Raw genomic sequence first — 19,853 nt, forward strand, 5'->3', positions numbered from 1 at the left:
AACTTTGAGAAATTCTCAACCAGACTAAACGGCGTTCTTCGTTTGTAGAAAGAGAGTTGAACCGAAATGCAGCGTGGTGGTTACTCATGACTTTAATGGAAAAAGTGACACATTAAATAACTATACAAAATACAAAACAACAAACGGAACGTGTAACCTAATTACAGCCTATCTGGTGAAACTACACAGAGACAGGAACAATCACCCACGAAATACACAGTGAAACCCAGGCTACCTAAATACGGTTCCCAATCAGAGACAACGAGAATCACCTGACTCTGATTGAGAACCGCCTCAGGCAGCCAAGCCTATACAACACCCCTACTCAGCCGCAATCCCAAATACTACAAACCCCAATATGAAAATACAATATACCCCATGTCACACCCTGGCCTGAACAAATAATATAACGAAAACACAAAATACATTGACCAAGGCGTGACAGAACCCCCCTAAGGTGCGGACTCCCGGACGCACCTCAAAACCATAGGGAGGGTCCGGGTGGCGACTGTCCATGGTGGGGGCTCCGGCTCGGGACGTGGACCCCACTCCATTAATGTCCTAGTTCCTCCCCTTCGCGTCCTGGGATAATCCACCCTCGCCGCCGACCATGGCCTAATAGTCCTCACCCAGAACCCCACAGGACTGAGGGGCAGCTCGGGACTGAGGGGCAGCTCGGGACTGAGGGGCAGCTCGGAACTGAGGGGCAGCTCGGGACTGAGGCAGCTCGGGACTGAGGGGCAGCTCGAGACTGAGGGGCAGTCCGGAACTGAGGGGCAGCCCGGAACTGAGGGGCAGCCTGGAACTGAGGGGCAGCCCGGAACTGAGGGGAAGCCCAGTACTCAGAGGAAGCCCAGTACTGAGAGGAAGCCCAGTACTGAGAGGAAGCCCAGTACTGAGATGAAGCTCAGGCAGGTAGTAGGCTCCGGTAGATCCTGGCTGGCTGGCGGATCTGGAAGATTCTGGTTGACTAGCAGATCTGGAAGAGACTGGTTGACTGGCAGATCTGGAAGAGACTGGTTGACTGGCAGATCTGGAAGAGACTGGTTGACTGGAAGATCTGGAAGAGACTGGTTGACTGGCAGATCTGGAAGAAACTGGTTGACTGGCGGATCTAGTTGCTCTATGCAGACTGACAGCTCCTTGCAGACTGACAGCCCTGGCAGCTCAATGCAGGCTGACAGCTCCTTGCAGACTGGCAGCTCTTTGCAGACTGACAGCTCTGGCTACTTCATGCAGACTGACAGCTCTGGCTGCTTCGAACAGACTGACAGCTTTGACTGCTCCATGCAGGCTGACAGCTCTGGCTGCTTTATGCAGACTGACAGCTCTCACTGCTCCATGCAGGCTGACAGCACCCTGCAGACTGGTAGCTCCTTGCAGACTGACAGCTACTTGCAGACTGGCAGCTCAGGCTGCTCCGGACAGGCAGGAGGCTCCGGCAGCGCTGTAGAGGAGGAAGGCTCTGATAGCGCTGAACAGGCAGGAGACTCCGACAGCGCAGGAGGGAAGGAAGGCTCTGGCTGTGCTGAACAGGCGGGAGACTCCGACAGCGCAGGAGGGAAGGAAGGCTCTGGCTGTGCTGAACAGGCGAGGAGCACAGAAGGCCTGGTGCGTGGTGCTGGAACTGGTGCTACAGGATCGAGGACACGCACAGGAAGCCTGGTGCGGGGAGCTGCTACCGGAGGACTGGTATGTGAAGGTGGCACAGGATGGACTGGACCGTGAAGTTGTACTGGAGAGCCTGGGAGCAGGACCGGCACAGGACGTGCAAGGCTAGGTAGGTACACAGGAGGCCTAGTGCGTGAGGCTGGCACATTTTTCACCAGCCGACTAACACGCACCTCAGGACGAGTATGGAGCGCTGACCCAGGTGCCATCAAATCCCCGACACGCTCCGTCGGACGAATCTTGTACCTAAAGCACCAAGCTCGCAACTCCCTCATTACTCTCCACTCCACCTTCCCCATTAACTCCTTCACAGTCTCTGCTTCGCTCACCTCTAACACCGGCTCTGGTTCAGGTCTCCTCCTTGGCTCCTCACGATAAACAAGGAGAGTTGGCTCTGGATAGACCGGACCGTGCAGGCGCACTGGAGCTCTTGAGCACCGAGCCTGCCCAACCTTACCTGGCTCGATGCCCACTCTAGCCCGGTCAATACGAAGGGCTGGTATTTGCCGCACCGGGCTATGCACCCGCACTGGAAACACCGTGCGCTCCATAGCATAACACGGTGCCTGCCCGGTCTCTCTAGCCCCCCGATAAGCACAGGGAGTTTGCGCAGGTCTCCAACCTGGCATAGCCATACTCTCTTTAAGCCCCCCCCCCCAATAATTTTTTGGGGCTGCTTTTCGGGCTTCCTTGCCAACCATGTTCCCTCGTATCGTCGGCTCCTATCTCCTGCTGCCTCTGCTCTCCTAAGTGCCTCCACCTGTTCCCATGGGAGGCGATCTCTTCCGGCCAGTATCTCCTCCCAAGTGTAACAACCTTTGCCATCCAACACGTCTTCCCATGTCCATTCTCCGAATAATTCATCCTCCTTTCGCTGCTCATGCTGTCGCTGCCTGTTACCACGCCACTCGGTCCTTGTGTGGTGGGTGATTCTGTAACGGCGTTCTTCGTTTGTAGAAAGACAGTCGGACCGAAATGCAATGTGGTGGTTACTCATGTCTTTAATAAATGAATCGCGGTACATGAAATAACTGAATACAAATACAAAACAACAAAGCGGAACGTGAAACCTAATTACAGCCTATCTGGTGAAACTACACAGAGACAGGAACAATCACCCACGAAATACAAAGTGAAACCCAGGCTACCTAAATACGGTTCCCCATCAGAGACAACAAGCATCACCTGACTCTGATTGAGAACCGCCTCGGGCAGCCAAGCCTATACTAGACACACCCTTAATCAACCACAATCCCAATGCCTACAAATACCCCAATACGACAATACAATAACCCCATGTCACACCCTGGCCTGAACAAATAATTAAAGAAAACACAAAATACTAAGACCAAGGCATGACAAGGATACTTTAACTTCTAGTTCGAATTCCCAGGCGTTACCTAACCAAAAATCAATACTCGGAAAAACAATCACAACTTTTTACGATTAAACTATTCTTACCTATTTTATAGTCCAAAGCGTTGCACTATATAGCCCATTTAGTACTTGGCACTTCTGTTGCAATCTGTGGCATCTTTACGATACTTCTCCTTTTTTAAATGAAATGTATCTGGAACTTCTGGCCGCTTTTGAAAAGTAACACATACACATATTTCCACAGGTTATAAACTGAAAATGACGTCAGCGTTTTCTAAACGTTCTATCTATTTCACAAGTAGAGGGGCCCTCTAGTTCTCGAGCCTTCGCGTTATCAGCACGAAGTCAAGATCAGTCAGTATAAATCAACATTCTAGATAGTCTGGAGATGGGCCGTTCCTGCCACCTGGAGATTGTACAAATGAATGAACTAAGGAACAGACCTTCATTGTTACTAAACTCCTGACTACATGATATACAATCGGGAATGGGAGCAAGAGAGAAAATTCACATGTTCAGTACATTATAGCATTTGGACGAGTCAGTTCTGATTGGAATGTATACATAATTAGTCATTTCAACCATAATTTCCTCTAACACGCACTCCCCCTGATTTTCCGTGTCTTTTTTTGTTCGGGACAGACCGGGGTGATGGCTGGAAAGGACATTTTCCCATCGTTAAAGGGTGAGATACTGTTTTAAAACCATTGATTTAATACCAAAATATATAGTACAAACGTTTTAAAGACATGTTAGAATTAATTACCAAATTGTACTACTATTTAAACATGCATCATTAGTGTTTTTATGTAAAAACATTGGAGGCCTACAGTTGTACACTATTACAAACTTTATAACATACCATTGTAGGAAAGACTATAAAATAATACATGTTTTTTTTCAGACATTACCTTTCTTCGTGACAGACCGTGGTGATGGATGGAAAGGACATTTTCCTGTCATTAAAGGGTGAGATATTGTGTATTCTATAATAATTTAAGGTCCATAAATATTTGATGCAAAATAATGAAAGCTTAATGTTGTTCAGATAAGAGTACGATCAGCAGGGCAGGCGATCGAGTACACAACTGTATCAACGGCTTGAATTTCTGACAAAATAATATTATCAATGTATACAATATATTTGTTTATTAGACCTACCAACATATAACACAATATTGAGATACAAAAAAAATGTAAATGCAACCTGTGGACTGATCTAGACTATGTTGAAATAATCTATATGAATGCAGCGACCACTTCATTAAAAACTATAGATGCATTTGACCGTAGACCATTTTGTTTTATAATGGTTACATGTTCAGTACACACCCCTGCATTCTATATCATAAAGTAGGCTGTTGGTCTTTGAGGTCCGTTATGTCAATTTGCCTTTATACATCTCATTGACCGACTGTCAACTCCCTCAGTTGTAAACATCTACAATAATCATTAGAGTTATCATACCCCGTGTCGGGGTTTGTACAGAGTTGGTTAAATCCGCTCTTTGCTCCCCACTTACATGGGTAATAATCTCCAAGCTGCTCTAAACGTTGATGTGTTTGGTGTCTCTAGGTTCATCTCTAGACTGTTGAATGAGGCCTGTTACAACTTTCTTACAAAACCTTTAAAGGGAGTTTGTGAAACCATTCAGTCGTGGATGTATGTAAAACATATTTAACACGTATTGCAGGTTACAGAAGCTTCCTGTTGTACTATGAATCCCCACTCATCCCTGTTAGATCTTGATGTGTTGGCTCTCTATGTATGTACATGTTTATAATCCACATAGTGTGAATATTGTTTTCCATAAAGTTAATAACCCCCCCTAAACCGAAATATGAAATGACCTCTTCCCCTAAACCGAAATATGAAATTACCTCTTCCCCTATCGTTAAAGCGTGAGATACATTTTTAAAACCAGTGATTTAATTCAAAATATTTAGTACATACATTTTAACACGTGTTATAATTCAAAATGTTTACTATTTCTTACAGATAAAGGGTCTGGTTAGCCCTGACCATTATCCGTTTCCAATTCACCAACGCAAAGACGCTTGCCCGCTCCATCAAAACTCCATACGTTTTCCCTCCATGTGTCGATCAACCGTCCTGCATGTAAATTCTGGGTATGCCCACATCATTAATGAATAAGATGTGTAGAAAACTGTTTAGCCATAAGTAAAGGCCTTTCATAAAGAGGCTGTCATGATTGCCTGTGCCACATGTTTAACACATATTGCTTGTTACCGAATACTACTGTTGTATATTTAATATCCACGAGCAGATTTTGTCGCATTTGCACAAATTCTGTCATGTTACTGTGTTCTTTTTAAAAGTAAATAAATATGTATGTAAAGTGTACATGTTTGTTTCACTGTAGATTTGTTTAAGCCCTCCTAGAAACACCTAATTTCATCATCCCACAGCATTCATTAATTAATAAGCTGTGTAGAAGCTGTTTAGCCATAAGTAAAGGCCTTTCATAAAGAGGCTGTCATGATAAACCTGAATCTGAAATTACTTTTAGGATCTTTTCTTTGGGGTTCTAATCTCCCCAGGTGTACATGCACTGAAAATCCTTAGGCTGGAGCCATCTGGAAGCTCTGTGCCTGTACATATAAAGAGAACTAAATAGGAAACTAGGCTGAGAAACATTATTTAGATGGCTGTTTAATTGTTGTTTAAAGCTTGAAATGGACACAATGCCAAGGGACCTTGTTTCTAACACACACACACACACACACACACACATTCCTGCTTCATAGATAGCAACCATAAGGACAATAAAACTGGGGGTGGGGGGCCATACACTTTCAAAAGTTCAAACACTGAACCCCTCCCAGTTCAACCAGGTCCCTAGACATCAATCAGCATGACTACTTCAAAGGATGCAATATAGATATAAAATAACACACCCTCTAACACGTGACCACAGGAACAGGATGGCCTGGCCGGAGGCCCATATTTGGACATGTACACGTCATCATGGACACAGGGACATCAATCAAAAATGTTGACCCGTGCCGTCTACTTTATTCTCTCTGATTAAAACCGTCAGTTGGCGCTCACTATTAGATATCCCTAAAAACAATCTTTTAGATGATCATCCCCGCTTCCCTTTTGTTCTGGTTGTTAGTGACTCTTTGTTAGTTCCTCCTTCTGTTTGAGTGAAATGTTTTGGTTTCTTGCTGGGGAACGTAACAGAAAGGGGGCTCGTCCGGGATTTTGTTTCCTGTGATAGTTGCTCTAATCTCAGACTATGAGGCTCTGCTGTGCTCAGATATTTGAGTGTTCAAAATACACTTTTGTGGTAGAGTTGCTGTCACTGACATCCACCCTAATGGGTTATAAGACTAGTGGAATCATTTTATAAGTTGCAAAATCACACAGGCTCATTGGAAGCATTTGTGGAAAACCCTACATGGGAGATAGATACATGTACGAAGGTGAATCTGCTCATCATCGCTAAGAATTATGACATCAAAGTGGCATCAGGCAATCCAAAAGCAGTAGTCAAAGTGCTGATTGGTGGAGGACTGATGATAAGGGTGCTACGGGAAAAGAGCACAGGAAAAGATGAGATGAGCGCACAGCCAAAGAACGTTGAACATGCAGCCAAACAACAAGATCAAGAGAATGCGGCACTGATTAGAAATGGCTCACTTTGGCCTTCATTCACTGTTCATTTGACTGCCAATTTCATCAGATGCGTTTATTGTTCTATTTATGTGTGATACAGTATTGTATTATTGGTTTGACATTATGCAGTTCACAAAAATGAGTCGGGAAAGTTTTTAGTTTTTGGTACACATTTAAAAAATGTTTTGATTTTATAACAACTACCACAGTGCAATGTCTGTTCTATATAAAGACAGATTGTTATATACATGTGATATTACAACATTATTTACATTAATTTGTTGTGGTATTAAAGTGCAAAAGAAGCCATGCTAATTGGTAAACTGGTACAAGCAACATATATCATTATGCAGATTTATTGTAAACATGCGTCACTGAAGTAGAGCATTTAAAACATGTTGTTTCCTGATATCCTGATTGGTTGATTGATTTGAGAGCAGATTATTCCATTAATGAAGCTGAGGTTGGAGTTCACATCCTCATGTATCAGTGACTCCATACTTCGTTGGACAATCCTGTGTAGTGTTAATAAAGCATCATCCCACAATCGTTATTCAGGCTTCGCTCCCAAAGAGGAGACTGTCCGTTAAGAGATCCTTTTTCGTTCTGCTTTATTCCGTTGGTCGATGAGAAACCTGTTCTTTGTCCAGTTCTGTTTTTTAAGAGTTGAGGATGTCCCACTAGATCTCAGAGTAAGTCCGTATCTCCTGTATGCTGATCCTAAGCTGTCAGGGAATATTTAAAAACAGGTATTTGAGTATGGAATAGGTTTCTAAAGTGATCACTAGCTCCTCTGTGTGTCCTCAATCATGTAGTAATTTACTTGGAAAGAGCACACCCAGAAGGCTGAAACAATTCACGAGGGCCATCCATACCTATTGCATACATATTTGACAGCATTATGATGAACATTCCGTTCCCACCTCTGATTGGCTGCCAGGGTCACTCAATGTAAAATGCTGCCCTGACGAGGTGGCAGTAGTCTGTATGACTTGAATGGCGTCCCTATCAGCACCCCAGGAACTGTAGTCATGGCAGATGATCTCAGGCCTCCTGGACACCTTTTGAAGAAGAAATAGAAGACTTGACTGTCCATTGTCATTTTCAGAACATGGAATTTTTTTTAAATGTTGCCTTTAAACCGTTTAAGTAACATGCACTCGTCTCCCACACACACGGAGGGGTCGGAAACAAGGGTGAGCCATGGGTTATGTCAAGTGCCTTGCTCAAAGGCACCACAGCAGGAGATGGCATCTAGGATACCTAAAATAGATCCCCACCTGTGCCTGTGTTCCATGGTAGGGAGACGGCAGCCTTGTACTGGAGGATGACAGGGAATCTCCCTCTGCGTCGTACTGCAAGGCCACTCGGCCCCCATAAGGTGGGTTAGGCTCATTCTCTGTATAAAAGGGGACAAAAATGATATTTACAAACGGTCCACTGAAGATACTCATGTTTTAAAACATGCCAAGGTACTCTACAGATAAGAATATTTTAAAATACATTTTCTGGAAGGGGGTAGCATTAAGCCATACTTTTTAAAGTAAAATGAAATCAAAGTTTATGTGTTACGTCCACAGGAAACAGCAGGTGCAAACAATACAGAGAAATGCTCACTGACAAGTTCTTCTTCAGGAATACAGTGTTCAATTTCAAACACTAAGAAATAGAGCATCCAGAATAGGATCATAAAAGATCACAGAATCAAAACTAGGTCAGATAAAAGTAAAAGAATGTATAAGAATGGCATATTATAAATGTACCCCTTGAAACACAATTCGAGCAATACCCTATGACAGGTGAGGCAGAATAGGCTTTAGACAGTGTACCTGTTAGGACTGTGGTACTACTTGAACCAACCAAGTGTCCACCTATATTTGGCCTGTTGGGCCATTCAAAGTCTTCCTCCAGCCACTGGTTAACTTGTCCAGTATGGATATCTTTCACCCTGAAGAAAAGGGGGAGAGAAGAAACTCACTTTATGACCGTACATTGCTGATCATCGTGGTATGATCATTGTTTTGAGAAGAATTATTGGTTGGTGTCATTGATTGCTAATATATCATCATATCCAAATTCTAAACAAATGCATAGCTTTGTAATACATATTTTGTGTTTCACCTACAGGCTTGTTGTCTGTGCCAACATCTTACTCCTGTTGTTTTAGCTTTACAAATCTACACATTAGCTTCTCTCGTGACTAGATAGTGAAGGGTTCACTCGTGACTAGGTGGTGAAGGCTTGTCTCGTGACTAGATGGTGAAGGCTTGTCTCGTGACTAGATGGTGAAGGGTTCTCTCGTGACTAGATGGTGAAGGGTTCTCTCGTGACTAGATGGTGAAGGCTTGTCTCGTGACTAGGTGGTGAAGGCTTGTCTCGTGACTAGATGGTGAAGGCTTGTCTCGTGACTAGATGGTGAAGGCTTCTCTCGTGACTAGGTGGTGAAGGCTTGTCTCGTGACTAGATGGTGAAGGCTTCTCTCGTGACTAGGTGGTGAAGGCTTCTCTCGTGACTAGATGGTGAAGGCTTGTCTCGTGACTAGATGGTGAAGGCTTGTCTCGTGACTAGGTGGTGAAGGCTTGTCTCGTGACTAGATGGTGAAGGCTTGTCTCGTGACTAGATGGTGAAGGCTTGTCTCGTGACTAGATGGTGAAGGCTTGTCTCGTGACTAGATGGTGAAGGCTTGTCTCGTGACTAGATGGTGAAGGCTTGTCTCGTGACTAGGTGGTGAAGGCTTGTCTCGTGACTAGATGGTGAAGGCTTCTTGTCTCGTGACTAGGTGGTGAAGGCTTCTCTCGTGACTAGATGGTGAAGGCTTGTCTCGTGACTAGATGGTGAAGGCTTGTCTCGTGACTAGATGGTGAAGGCTTCTCTCGTGACTAGATGGTGAAGGCTTGTCTCGTGACTAGGTGGTGAAGGCTTGTCTCGTGACTAGATGGTGAAGGCTTGTCTCGTGACTAGATGGTGAAGGCTTGTCTCGTGACTAGATGGTGAAGGCTTGTCTCGTGACTAGGTGGTGAAGGCTTCTCTCGTGACTAGATGGTGAAGGCTTCTCTCGTGACTAGGTGGTGAAGGCTTGTCTCGTGACTAGATGGTGAAGGCTTCTCTCGTGACTAGATGGTGAAGGCTTCTCTCGTGACTAGATGGTGAAGGCTTCTCTCGTGACTAGATGGTGAAGGCTTCTCTCGTGACTAGATGGTGAAGGCTTCTCTCGTGACTAGATGGTGAAGGCTTGTCTCGTGACTAGATGGTGAAGGCTTTCTCTGACTAGATGGTGATTAGATGGTGAAGGGTTCTCTCGTGACTAGATGGTGAAGGCTTGTCTCGTGACTAGATGGTGAAGGCTTCTCTCATGACTAGATGGTGAAGGCTTGTCTCATGACTAGATGGTGAAGGCTTGTCTCGTGACTAGGTGGTGAAGGCTTCTCTCGTGACTAGATGGTGAAGGCTTGTCTCGTGACTAGGTGGTGAAGGCTTCTCTCGTGACTAGATGGTGAAGGCTTCTCTCGTGACTAGATGGTGAAGGGTTCTCTCGTGACTAGATGGTGAAGGGTTCTCTCGTGATTAGATGGTGAAGGGTTCTCTCGTGACTAGATGGTGAAGGCTTCTCTCGTGACTAGATGGTGAAGGCTTCTCTCGTGACTAGATGGTGAAGGCTTGTCTCGTGACTAGGTGGTGAAGGCTTGTCTCGTGACTAGATGGTGAAGGCTTGTCTTGTGACTAGATGGTGAAGGCTTCTCTCGTGACTAGGTGGTGAAGGCTTGTCTCGTGACTAGGTGGTGAAGGCTTTCTCGTGACTAGATGGTGACTGACGATGGTGAAGGCTTCTCTCGTGACTAGGTGGTGAAGGCTTGTCTTGTGACTAGATGGTGAAGGCTTGTCTCGTGAATAGATGGTGAAGGCTTGTCTCGTGACTAGATGGTGAAGGCTTCTCTCGTGACTAGGTGGTGAAGGCTTGTCTCGTGACTAGGTGGTGAAGGCTTGTCTCGTGACTAGGTGGTGAAGGCTTGTCTTGTGACTAGATGGTGAAGGCTTGTCTCGTGACTAGGTGGTGAAGGCTTGTCTCGTGACTAGATGGTGAAGGCTTGTCTCGTGACTAGGTGGTGAAGGCTTGTCTTGTGACTAGATGGTGAAGGCTTGTCTCGTGAGGCTTGTCTCGTGACTAGGTGGTGAAGGCTTCTCTCGTGACTAGATGGTGAAGGCTTCTCTCGTGACTAGATGGTGAAGGCTTGTCTCGTGACTAGATGGTGAAGGCTTGTCTCGTGACTAGATGGTGAATGCTTAACTTACTGCACGTAAATATTTATGTCACTCTATGTTGTCGCTGATATTTTTAGCTACTGTGTTGATGTGTAGTCAGTCTCACCTATGTAATTGTCGTCTATGCCAGGGCACATAGACCACCATGACCCCCGCGGCTGCTATCACCAGTCCTGCCAGGGTCAGTAGCGCGGCAAAGAGGTCCCTCTTCAGGATAGGACCGAAGCAATCAGAGTCTAGGTACCAGTAGTCCTGGTTACATCTGTGTGGATGGTGGATGGGACACAGAAGGATGGAGGGTAAAGTGGAGTCATTGTGCTGGTTTTATGTTGGCTATATGTTGGCTCGTATGTTGGCGATATGATGTATGTTGGCGATATGTTGTATGTGTTGTATGTTGGCGATATGTTGTATGTTGGCTGTATGTTGTATGTTGGCTATATGTTGTATGTGTTGTATGTTGGCGATATGTTGTTTGTTGGTTGTATGTTGGAGATATGTTGTATGTTGGCTATATGTTGTATGTGTTGTATGTTGGCGATATGTTGTATGTTGGCTATATGTTGTATGTGTTGTATGTTGGCGATATGTTGTATGTTGGCTATATGTTGTGTGTTGGAGATATGTTGTATGTTGGCTATATGTTGTATGTGTTGTATGTTGGCGATATGTTGTATGTTGGCTATATGTTGTATGTGTAGTATGTTGGCGATATGTTGTATGTTGGCTATATGTTGTATGTGTTGTATGTTGGCGATGTGTTGTATGTTGGCGATATGTTGTATGTGTTGTATGTTGGCGATATGTTGTATGTTGGTGATATGTTGTATGTGTTGTATGTTGGCGATATGTTGTATGTTGGTGATATGTTGTATGTGTTGTATGTTGGCGATATGTTGTATGTTGGCGATATGTTGTATGTGTTGTATGTTGGAGATATGTTGTATGTGTTGTATGTTGGCGATATGTTGTATGTTGGCTATATGTTGTATGTGTTGTATGTTGGCGATATGTTGTATGTTGGCGATATGTTGTATGTGTTGTATGTTGGCTATATGTTGTATGTGTTGTATGTTGGCTATATGTTGTATGTGTTGTATGTTGGCTATATGTTGTATGTTGGCTATATGTTGTATGTTGGCTATATGTTGTATGTGTTGTATGTTGGAGATATGTTGTATGTTGGTGATATGTTGTATGTGTTGTATGTTGGAGATATGTTGTATGTTGGCTATATGTTGTATGTGTTGTATGTTGGCGATATGTTGTATGTTGGCTATATGTTGTATGTTGGAGATATGTTGTATGTTGGCTATATGTTGTATGTGTTGTATGTTGGCGATGTGTTGTATGTTGGCTATATGTTGTATGTTGGCTATATGTTGTATGTTGGCTATATGTTGTATGTTGGCTATATGTTGTATGTTGGCTATATGTTGTATGTATTGTATGTTGGAGATATGTTGTATGTTGGCGATATGTTGTATGTGTTTTATGTTGGAGATATGTTGTATGTTGGCTATATGTTGTATGTGTTGTAAGTTGGCGATATGTTGTATGTTGGCTATATGTTGTATGTGTTGTATGTTGGCGATGTGTTGTATGTTGGCGATGTGTTGTATGTTGGCTATATGTTGTATGTGTTGTATGTTGGCTATGTGTTGTATATGTAGTATGTTGGCTATATTTAGTATGTTGGCTATATTTAGTATGTTGGCTATATTTAGTATGTTGGCTATATGTTGTATGTTGGCTATATGTTGTATGTTGGCGATATGTTGTATGTGTTGTATGTTGGCGATATGTTGTATGTGTTGTATGTTGGCGATATGTTGTATGTGTTGTATGTTGGCGATGTGTTGTATGTTGGCGATATGTTGTATGTTGGCGATATGTTGTATGTGTTGTATGTTGGCGATGTGTTGTATGTTGGCGATATGTTGTATGTGTAGTATGTTGGCTATATGTTGTATGTTGGCGATATGTTGTATGTTGGCGATATGTTGTATGTGTTGTATGTTGGCGATGTGTTGTATGTTGGCGATATGTTGTATGTGTAGTATGTTGGCTATATGTTGTATGTGTTGTATGTTGGCTATGTTTAGTATGTTGGCTATATTTAGTATGTTGGCTATATTTAGTATGTTGGCTATATTTAGTATGTTGGCTATATTTAGTATGTTGGCTATATTTAGTGTGTTGGCTATATGTTGTATGTGTGCTATATGTTGTATGTTGGTTATATGTTGTATGTTGGCTATGTGTTGTATATGTAGTATGTTGGCTATATTTAGTATGTTGGCTATATTTAGTATGTTGGCTATATTTAGTATGTTGGCTATATTTAGTGTGTTGGCTATATGTTGTATGTGTGCTATATGTTGTATGTTGGTTATACAGTGCCTTGCGAAAGTATTCGGCCCCCTTGAACTTTGCGACCTTTTGCCACATTTCAGGCTTCAAACATAAAGATATAAAACTGTATTTTTTTGTGAAGAATCAACAACAAGTGGGACACAATCATGAAGTGGAACGACATTTATTGGATATTTCAAACTTTTTTAACAAATCAAAAACTGAAAAATTAGGCGTGCAAAATTATTCAGCCCCCTTAAGTTAATACTTTGTAGCGCCACCTTTTGCTGCGATTACAGCTGTAAGTCGCTTGGGGTATGTCTCTATCAGTTTTGCACATCGAGAGACTGAAATTTTTCCCCATTCCTCCTTGCAAAACAGCTCGAGCTCAGTGAGGTTGAATGGAGAGCATTTGTGAACAGCAGTTTTCAGTTCTTTCCACAGATTCTCGATTGGATTCAGGTCTGGACTTTGACTTGGCCATTCTAACACCTGGATATGTTTATTTTTGAACCATTCCATTGTAGATTTTTCTTTATGTTTTGGATCATTGTCTTGTTGGAAGACAAATCTCCGTCCCAGTCTCAGGTCTTTTGCAGACTCCATCAGGTTTTCTTCCAGAATGGTCCTGTATTTGGCTCCATCCATCTTCCCATCAATTTTAACCATCTTCCCTGTCCCTGCTGAAGAAAAGAAGAAAAGCAGGCCCAAACCATGATGCTGCCACCACCATGTGCAAACTTTAAACAACACTTTTTATGTATATCTTTAATTAATGGCTTTCTTCTTGCCACTCTTCCATAAAGGCCAGATTTGTGCAATATACGACTGATTGTTGTCCTATGGACAGAGTCTCCCACCTCAGCTGTAGATCTCTGCAGTTCATCCAGAGTGATCATGGGCCTCTTGGCTGCATCTCTGATCAGTCTTCTCCTTGTATGAGCTGAAAGTTTAGAGGGACGGCCAGGTCTTGGTAGATTTGCAGTGGTCTGATACTCCTTCCATTTCAATATTATCGCTTGCACAGTGCTCCTTAGGATGTTTAAAGCTTGGGAAATCTTTTTGTATCCAAATCCGGCTTTAAACTTCTTCAAAGCAGTATCTCGGACCTGCCTGGCGTGTTCCTTGTTCTTCATGATGCTCTCTGCGCTTTTAACGGACCTCTGAGACTATCACAGTGCAGGTGCATTTATACGGAGACTTGATTACACACAGGTGGATTGTATTTATCATCATTAGTCATTTAGGTCAACATTGGATCATTCAGAGATCCTTACTGAACTTCTGGAGAGAGTTTGCTGCACTGAAAGTAAAGGGGCTGAACAATTTTTCTGTTTTTGATTTCTTAACAAAGTTTGAAATAACCAATAAATGTCGTTCCACTTCATGATTGTGTCCCACTTGTTGTTGATTCTTCACAAAAAAATACAGTTTTATATCTTTATGTTTGAAGCCTGAAATGTGGCAAAAGGTCGCAAAGTTCAAGGGGGCCGAATACTTTCGCAAGGCACTGTATGTTGTATGTTGGCTATATGTTGTATGTTGGCTATATTTAGTATGTTGGCTATATTTAGTATGTTGGCTATATTTAGTATGTTGGCTATATTTAGCGTGTTGGTTATATGTTGTATGTTGGCTATATGTTGTATGTTGGCTATATGTTATATGTTGTCTATATGTTGTATGTTGTATGTTGTCTATATGTTGTGTGTTGTCTATATGTTGTATGTTGTCTATATGTTGTATGTTGTCTATATGTTGTATGTTGTCTTTATGTTGTCTATATGTTGTATGTTGTCTATATGTTGTATGTTATGCTATATGTTATATGTTGTATATATGTTGTATGTTGTCTCTATGTTGTATGTTATCTATATGTTGTATGTTATGCTATATGTTGTATGTTGTCTTTATGTTGTCTATATGTTGTATGTTGTCTATATGTTGTATGTTGTCTATATGTTGTATGTTGTCTATATGTTGTATGTTGTCTATATGTTGTATATATGTTGTATGTTGTATATATGTTGTATATATGTTGTATGTAGTATATTGTCTATATGTTGTATGTTGTCTATATGTTGTATGTTGTCTATATGTTGTCTATATGTTGTATGTTGTCTATATGTTGTATATATGTTGTATGTTGTCTTTATGTTGTCTATATGTTGTATGTTGTCTATATGTTGTCTATATGTTGTATGTTGTCTATATGTTGTATGTTGTCTATATGTTGTATGTTGTCTTTATGTTGTCTATATGTTGTATGTTGTCTTTATGTTGTCTATATGTTGTATGTTGTCTATATGTTGTATGTTGTCTATATGTTGTATGTTATAACAAGTCATAAGAGGTAATACTCTTACCTGCAGACCGGACCGTCCCTTGACATACTACAGGTGCCGGTGTTGCAGTTCTTTTCCCTGTTGTGTCCGGGGGCACAGGGAGAGACACAGACCAGTCGCCCATCTATTTGTGCTGCATGGTAGTATATCCTCAAGTCCTTATCTAGTTTGGCCGTGTCGCATACCGCTACACAAAGACGATATTAAGTTAAAAATAATATTGAGTTCAAAGTCCAAAATTATGTTAAAAGTCAATGCAGGAGATGAATTGGAATTTTTCAAAGGTTTGGACAAACCTACTCATTCAAGGGTCTTTCTTTATTTGTACTATTTTCTACATTGATAAATAATAGTGACGACATCAAAACTATGAAATAACACATATGGAATAATGTAGTAACCAAAAAGTGTTAAACAATTCAAAACATGTTATATTTTAAATTCTTGAAAGTAGCCACCTTTTGCCTTGGTGACAGTTTTGCACACTCTTGGTGTTCTGAATTACAGTAACTGAACCCAACCCTGGTAGGAACAGCTTTACAGTATAACCTCATTCACTAAAATGTGTTGAAAGGATATCCATAGATACCCTGGTGTGGACTCACAAATATAGGCTTTAGTGTACTTACATTCTTTATCAAATGTGGAATTTTTTACTATGACATCTCCAATTATGTCCACCCCAATACAGCCTACTTGGCCTGTGAATGCAACAGAAAGGTTTGTTATACAAAACAAATGATTTGACACGTGATTTGTCAATAATACCATCTTTTAATAACGCAGTAGAATTTTTTCGTCAATGTAAAGTTTACGAGTGGTAATTTTTCTTACTTTTCTTTAATGTCATACACATTGGTCAGCTAACCCAGGTCTAATATGTGATTTTAACAACGTTGGGTGTGATCGTTAATTCAAATCTGGAGTGCCAGAGTGCGCTCTCGGGGTGTTCGGAAATTCAGAACATTGACAGATTGTCCATTCATAAAGTCAGAGTGTTTCGCTCTGGCCTACTTAACCGGTTTCTAATATCGTAAGTGTCTGTAGTCTGACTAGCTATACTCGGCCTTGTCTCAGGATAGTAAGTTGGTGGTTGAAGATATCCCTCCAGTGGTGTGGGGGCTGTGCTTTGGCAAAGTGGGTGGGGTTATATCCTGCCTGTTTGGCCCTGTCCGGGGGTATCATAGGATGGGGCCACAGTGTCTCCTGACCCCTTCTGTCTCAGCCTCCAGTATTTATGCTGCAGTAGTTTATGTGTCGGGGGGCTAGGGCCAGTCTGTTATATCTGGAGTACTTCTCCTGTCTTATCCGGTGTCCTGTGTGAATTTAAGTATGCTCTCTCAAATGTTTTCTTTCTTTCTTTCTCTCTCGGCGGAGGAGGACCCGAGCCCTCGGACCATGCCTCAGAGCTACCTGGCATGATGACTCCTTCCTGTCCCCAGTCCACCCGGCCCTGCTGCTGCTCCAGTATCAACTGTTCTGCCTGCGGCTATGGAACCCTGACCTGTTCACCGGACATGCTACCTGTCCCAGACCTGCTGTTTTCAACTCTCTAGAGACAGCAGGAGTGGTAGAGATACTCTCAATGATCGGCTATGAAAAGCCAGCTGACACTTACTCCTGAGATGCTGAATTGTTGCACCCTCAACAACTACTGTGATTATTATTATTTGACCATGCTGATCATTTATGAACATTTGAACATTTTGGCCATGTTCTGTTATAATCTCCACCCGGCACAGCCAGAAGAGGACTGGCCACCCCTCATAGGCTGGTTCCTCTCTAGGTTTCTTCCTAGGTTTTGGCCTTTCTAGGGTGGATTTTTCCAAGCCACCCTGCTTCTTCACCTGCATGCTTGCTGTTTTGATTTTTAGGCTGGGTTTCTGTACAGCACTTTGAGATATCAGCTGATGTAAAAAGGGCTATATAAATACATGTCATTGGATTTTGATTTGATTTGATTTGAATTGTAGTCAGTTACTGACCTGTGGTGCAGTTTTTGGCCGCATTGAGAATATCCTTGATTTGTTTTTCTGACTCAGCAATCTCATTACTTAGGTTCTTCCCATTCTCTATGCGCAGTACAACCACATGCTCCACCACGACACTGCCATTCCTGATAGAGAGCGAAGAGATTCCAAAAAAAGGTTCCACATTTTAAATAGACGTTCTAAAAAGAGGTTCAACTAACCTTTTAAAGTAAGTGTTTAATGTACATGCATACTGCCTCTTTGTTGCGACGTTTCCTCAAATGTTCACATACCTGAGTCCTATTATTACTATGCCGATAAAATTGTTAATAGTGCGGTTGTACAGTAAGGTCATCTGGAAAACATAAGTCGTTATAGCTCAGTTAGTTACTATTAATGAGCTCATTAAGATTATACATGTATCATTAAAAAAGAGTATGTAAATTAGGCACTTACATCGTTGGTGAAATTTTTTGTGAAATCTTGGTATTCCTGTGTTGACGGGTGACTGTATTCTTCTTTAAATGTTTTGTTGAGTCTAACAGTGACATCTGTTGACACTTCAATAGTGTCTGTAGTTCATTGACATGAATAGGACGATAAGGAACAACAATTAGACCATTTATGGACCAGTAGTAGTTAGATAAACCAGGACAGTATATTCCATAGGACTGGCAGTTTTTTACTGACAAAAAACCTCCAAGCCCTAGTAGTATCACAGAGTATTTCCTGGTCAGGTCATGTGATCACTCACCCACAGTCACAATTATCGGAGGTCCAGTTGTTGAGAGTGAAGTTGACGTCAATGAAGCAGATGCAGTTGTAGAAGTTGGACTGGATGCAGTAGAAGGGTTAGTTGGGGTAGTTGAAGTAGGTGTATTAGAAGGGGTAGTTGGGATAGGTGTAGTAAAAGGGGTAGTTGGGGTAGGTGTAGTAGAATGTGTAGTTGTTGTAGTTAGGGTAGTTGGAGAAGGTGTGGTAGGTGTAGTTGATGGGGTAGGTGTATTAGAAGGGGTAGTTGGGATAGGTGTAGTAGAAGGGGTAGTAGAAGGGGTAGTTGGGATAGGTGTAGTAGAAGCGGCAGTTGAGATAGGTGTAGTAGAATGTGTAGTTGATGTAGTTAAGGTAGTTGGAGAAGGTGTGGTAGGTGTAGTTAATGTAGTTGTAGGTGGGGTAGTTGATGTAATTAGGGTGGTTGTAGAAGGTGTGGTAGGTGGGGTAGTTGATGTAGTTGATGGTGTGTTGGGTGTGGTTGTGAAAGGTAATGTAGTTTGAGTAGTTAGAAAGGGTGTGGTAGATGTGGGAGTTGGAGACTGTGTTGTGGTTATTGCTTCTATCGTTGGGCTAGTTGATGGTCCTTGTGTATTAATGGTCATTGTTTCAGCTGGAATTGTTGTTATTTCTAAAGTTGTTGTGCGATCTTCAAGGGTCGTTCCCGCTGCAGTTGTGGAGTCAGTTAGCTCTGCAGTTGTGGAGTCAGTTGGCTCTGCAGTTGTACTTTCAGTTCCCTGGGTAGAGGAGAGTCCAACGGTAGTGGAAGATATTTGCCCGTCCGTGACTGCTGAAGTTAGTTCATTTGTAGTGGCAGGCTCACTGGTAATCGTAGAAGGTTGTGAGGGACTTGTTTCCGGCGAGGTACTGGTTGAAGTTTCTGTTACACTTGAGGACATAGCTGTAGTTGTTTCCATTGTGTCTTTGGTTGATTCTGGTGTCATGGTCACTGCCGTTGTTGAAAACGTAGCTTCCACAGTTGCACTTGTTAAACCAGCTGAGGTCGCTGTCGATTCTTCAGCAGATGTGTTTGCTTCAGAAGTTGTTGTTGATGCCTCACTTGATGTTGAGGTACCAGCAGTGCTAGTTAGAGACTCACTTGTAATGTCAGAGGGTACTGTTGTGTGACCAGAAGTGATTGTGGGAGATGGGCTTGTCACAGTGTCTGGGCTAGCTGATGGTTCTTGTGTAACAATGGTCATTGTTTCAGCTGGAATTGTTGTTATTTCTAAAGTTGTTGTGCGATCTTCAAGGGTTGTTCCAGTTGTGGAGTCAGTTAGCTCTGCAGTTGTGGAGTCAGTTGGCTCTGCAGTTGTACTTTCAGTTCCCTGGGTAGAGGAGAGTCCAACGGTAGTGGAAGATATTTGCCCGTCCGTGACTGCTGAAGTTAGTTCATTTGTAGTGGCAGGCTCACTGGTAATCGTAGAAGGTTGTGAGGGACTTGTTTCCGGCGAGGTACTGG

The 19,853-nt window shown here is 42.6% G+C and overlaps 1 protein-coding gene across 12 annotated transcripts in view; it reads right to left on the reverse strand.

The window, feature by feature from the left end:
* Positions 1-19,647, reverse strand: part of LOC118380649 (mucin-2-like) — a 56,158-nt gene extending 36,511 nt beyond the window's left edge. The window contains exons 1-12 of one of the 12 annotated variants that reach the window (XR_004824908.2): positions 18,375-19,647; positions 18,077-18,192; positions 17,914-17,975; positions 17,636-17,766; positions 16,280-16,351; positions 15,672-15,837; positions 11,057-11,212; positions 8,520-8,638; positions 7,971-8,089; positions 7,614-7,751; positions 4,837-7,415; positions 4,181-4,805 (exon numbers count right to left, since the gene is read on the reverse strand). Coding sequence is in view for 11 of the 12 variants with exons in the window: in XM_052497571.1 (XP_052353531.1) it covers positions 7,371-7,415; positions 7,614-7,751; positions 7,971-8,089; positions 8,520-8,638; positions 11,057-11,212; positions 15,672-15,837; positions 16,280-16,351; positions 17,636-17,766; positions 17,914-17,975; positions 18,077-18,192; positions 18,375-19,593 (2,343 nt within the window). In the remaining variant the exon portion in view is untranslated. Of the gene's footprint in view, positions 1-4,180; positions 7,416-7,565; positions 7,752-7,970; positions 8,090-8,519; positions 8,639-11,056; positions 11,213-15,671; positions 15,838-16,279; positions 16,352-17,635; positions 17,767-17,913; positions 17,976-18,076; positions 18,193-18,374 lie in introns of those variants that run through there. The other 11 variants (XM_052497571.1, XM_052497581.1, XM_052497573.1 and 8 more) reach the window with 11 other exon arrangements.
* Between the last annotated feature and the right edge of the window lie 206 nt (positions 19,648-19,853).

Source organism: Oncorhynchus keta, chromosome 35, assembly GCF_023373465.1.
Source record: "Oncorhynchus keta strain PuntledgeMale-10-30-2019 chromosome 35, Oket_V2, whole genome shotgun sequence".
In the NCBI taxonomy this organism is placed as follows: domain Eukaryota; kingdom Metazoa; phylum Chordata; class Actinopteri; order Salmoniformes; family Salmonidae; genus Oncorhynchus; species Oncorhynchus keta.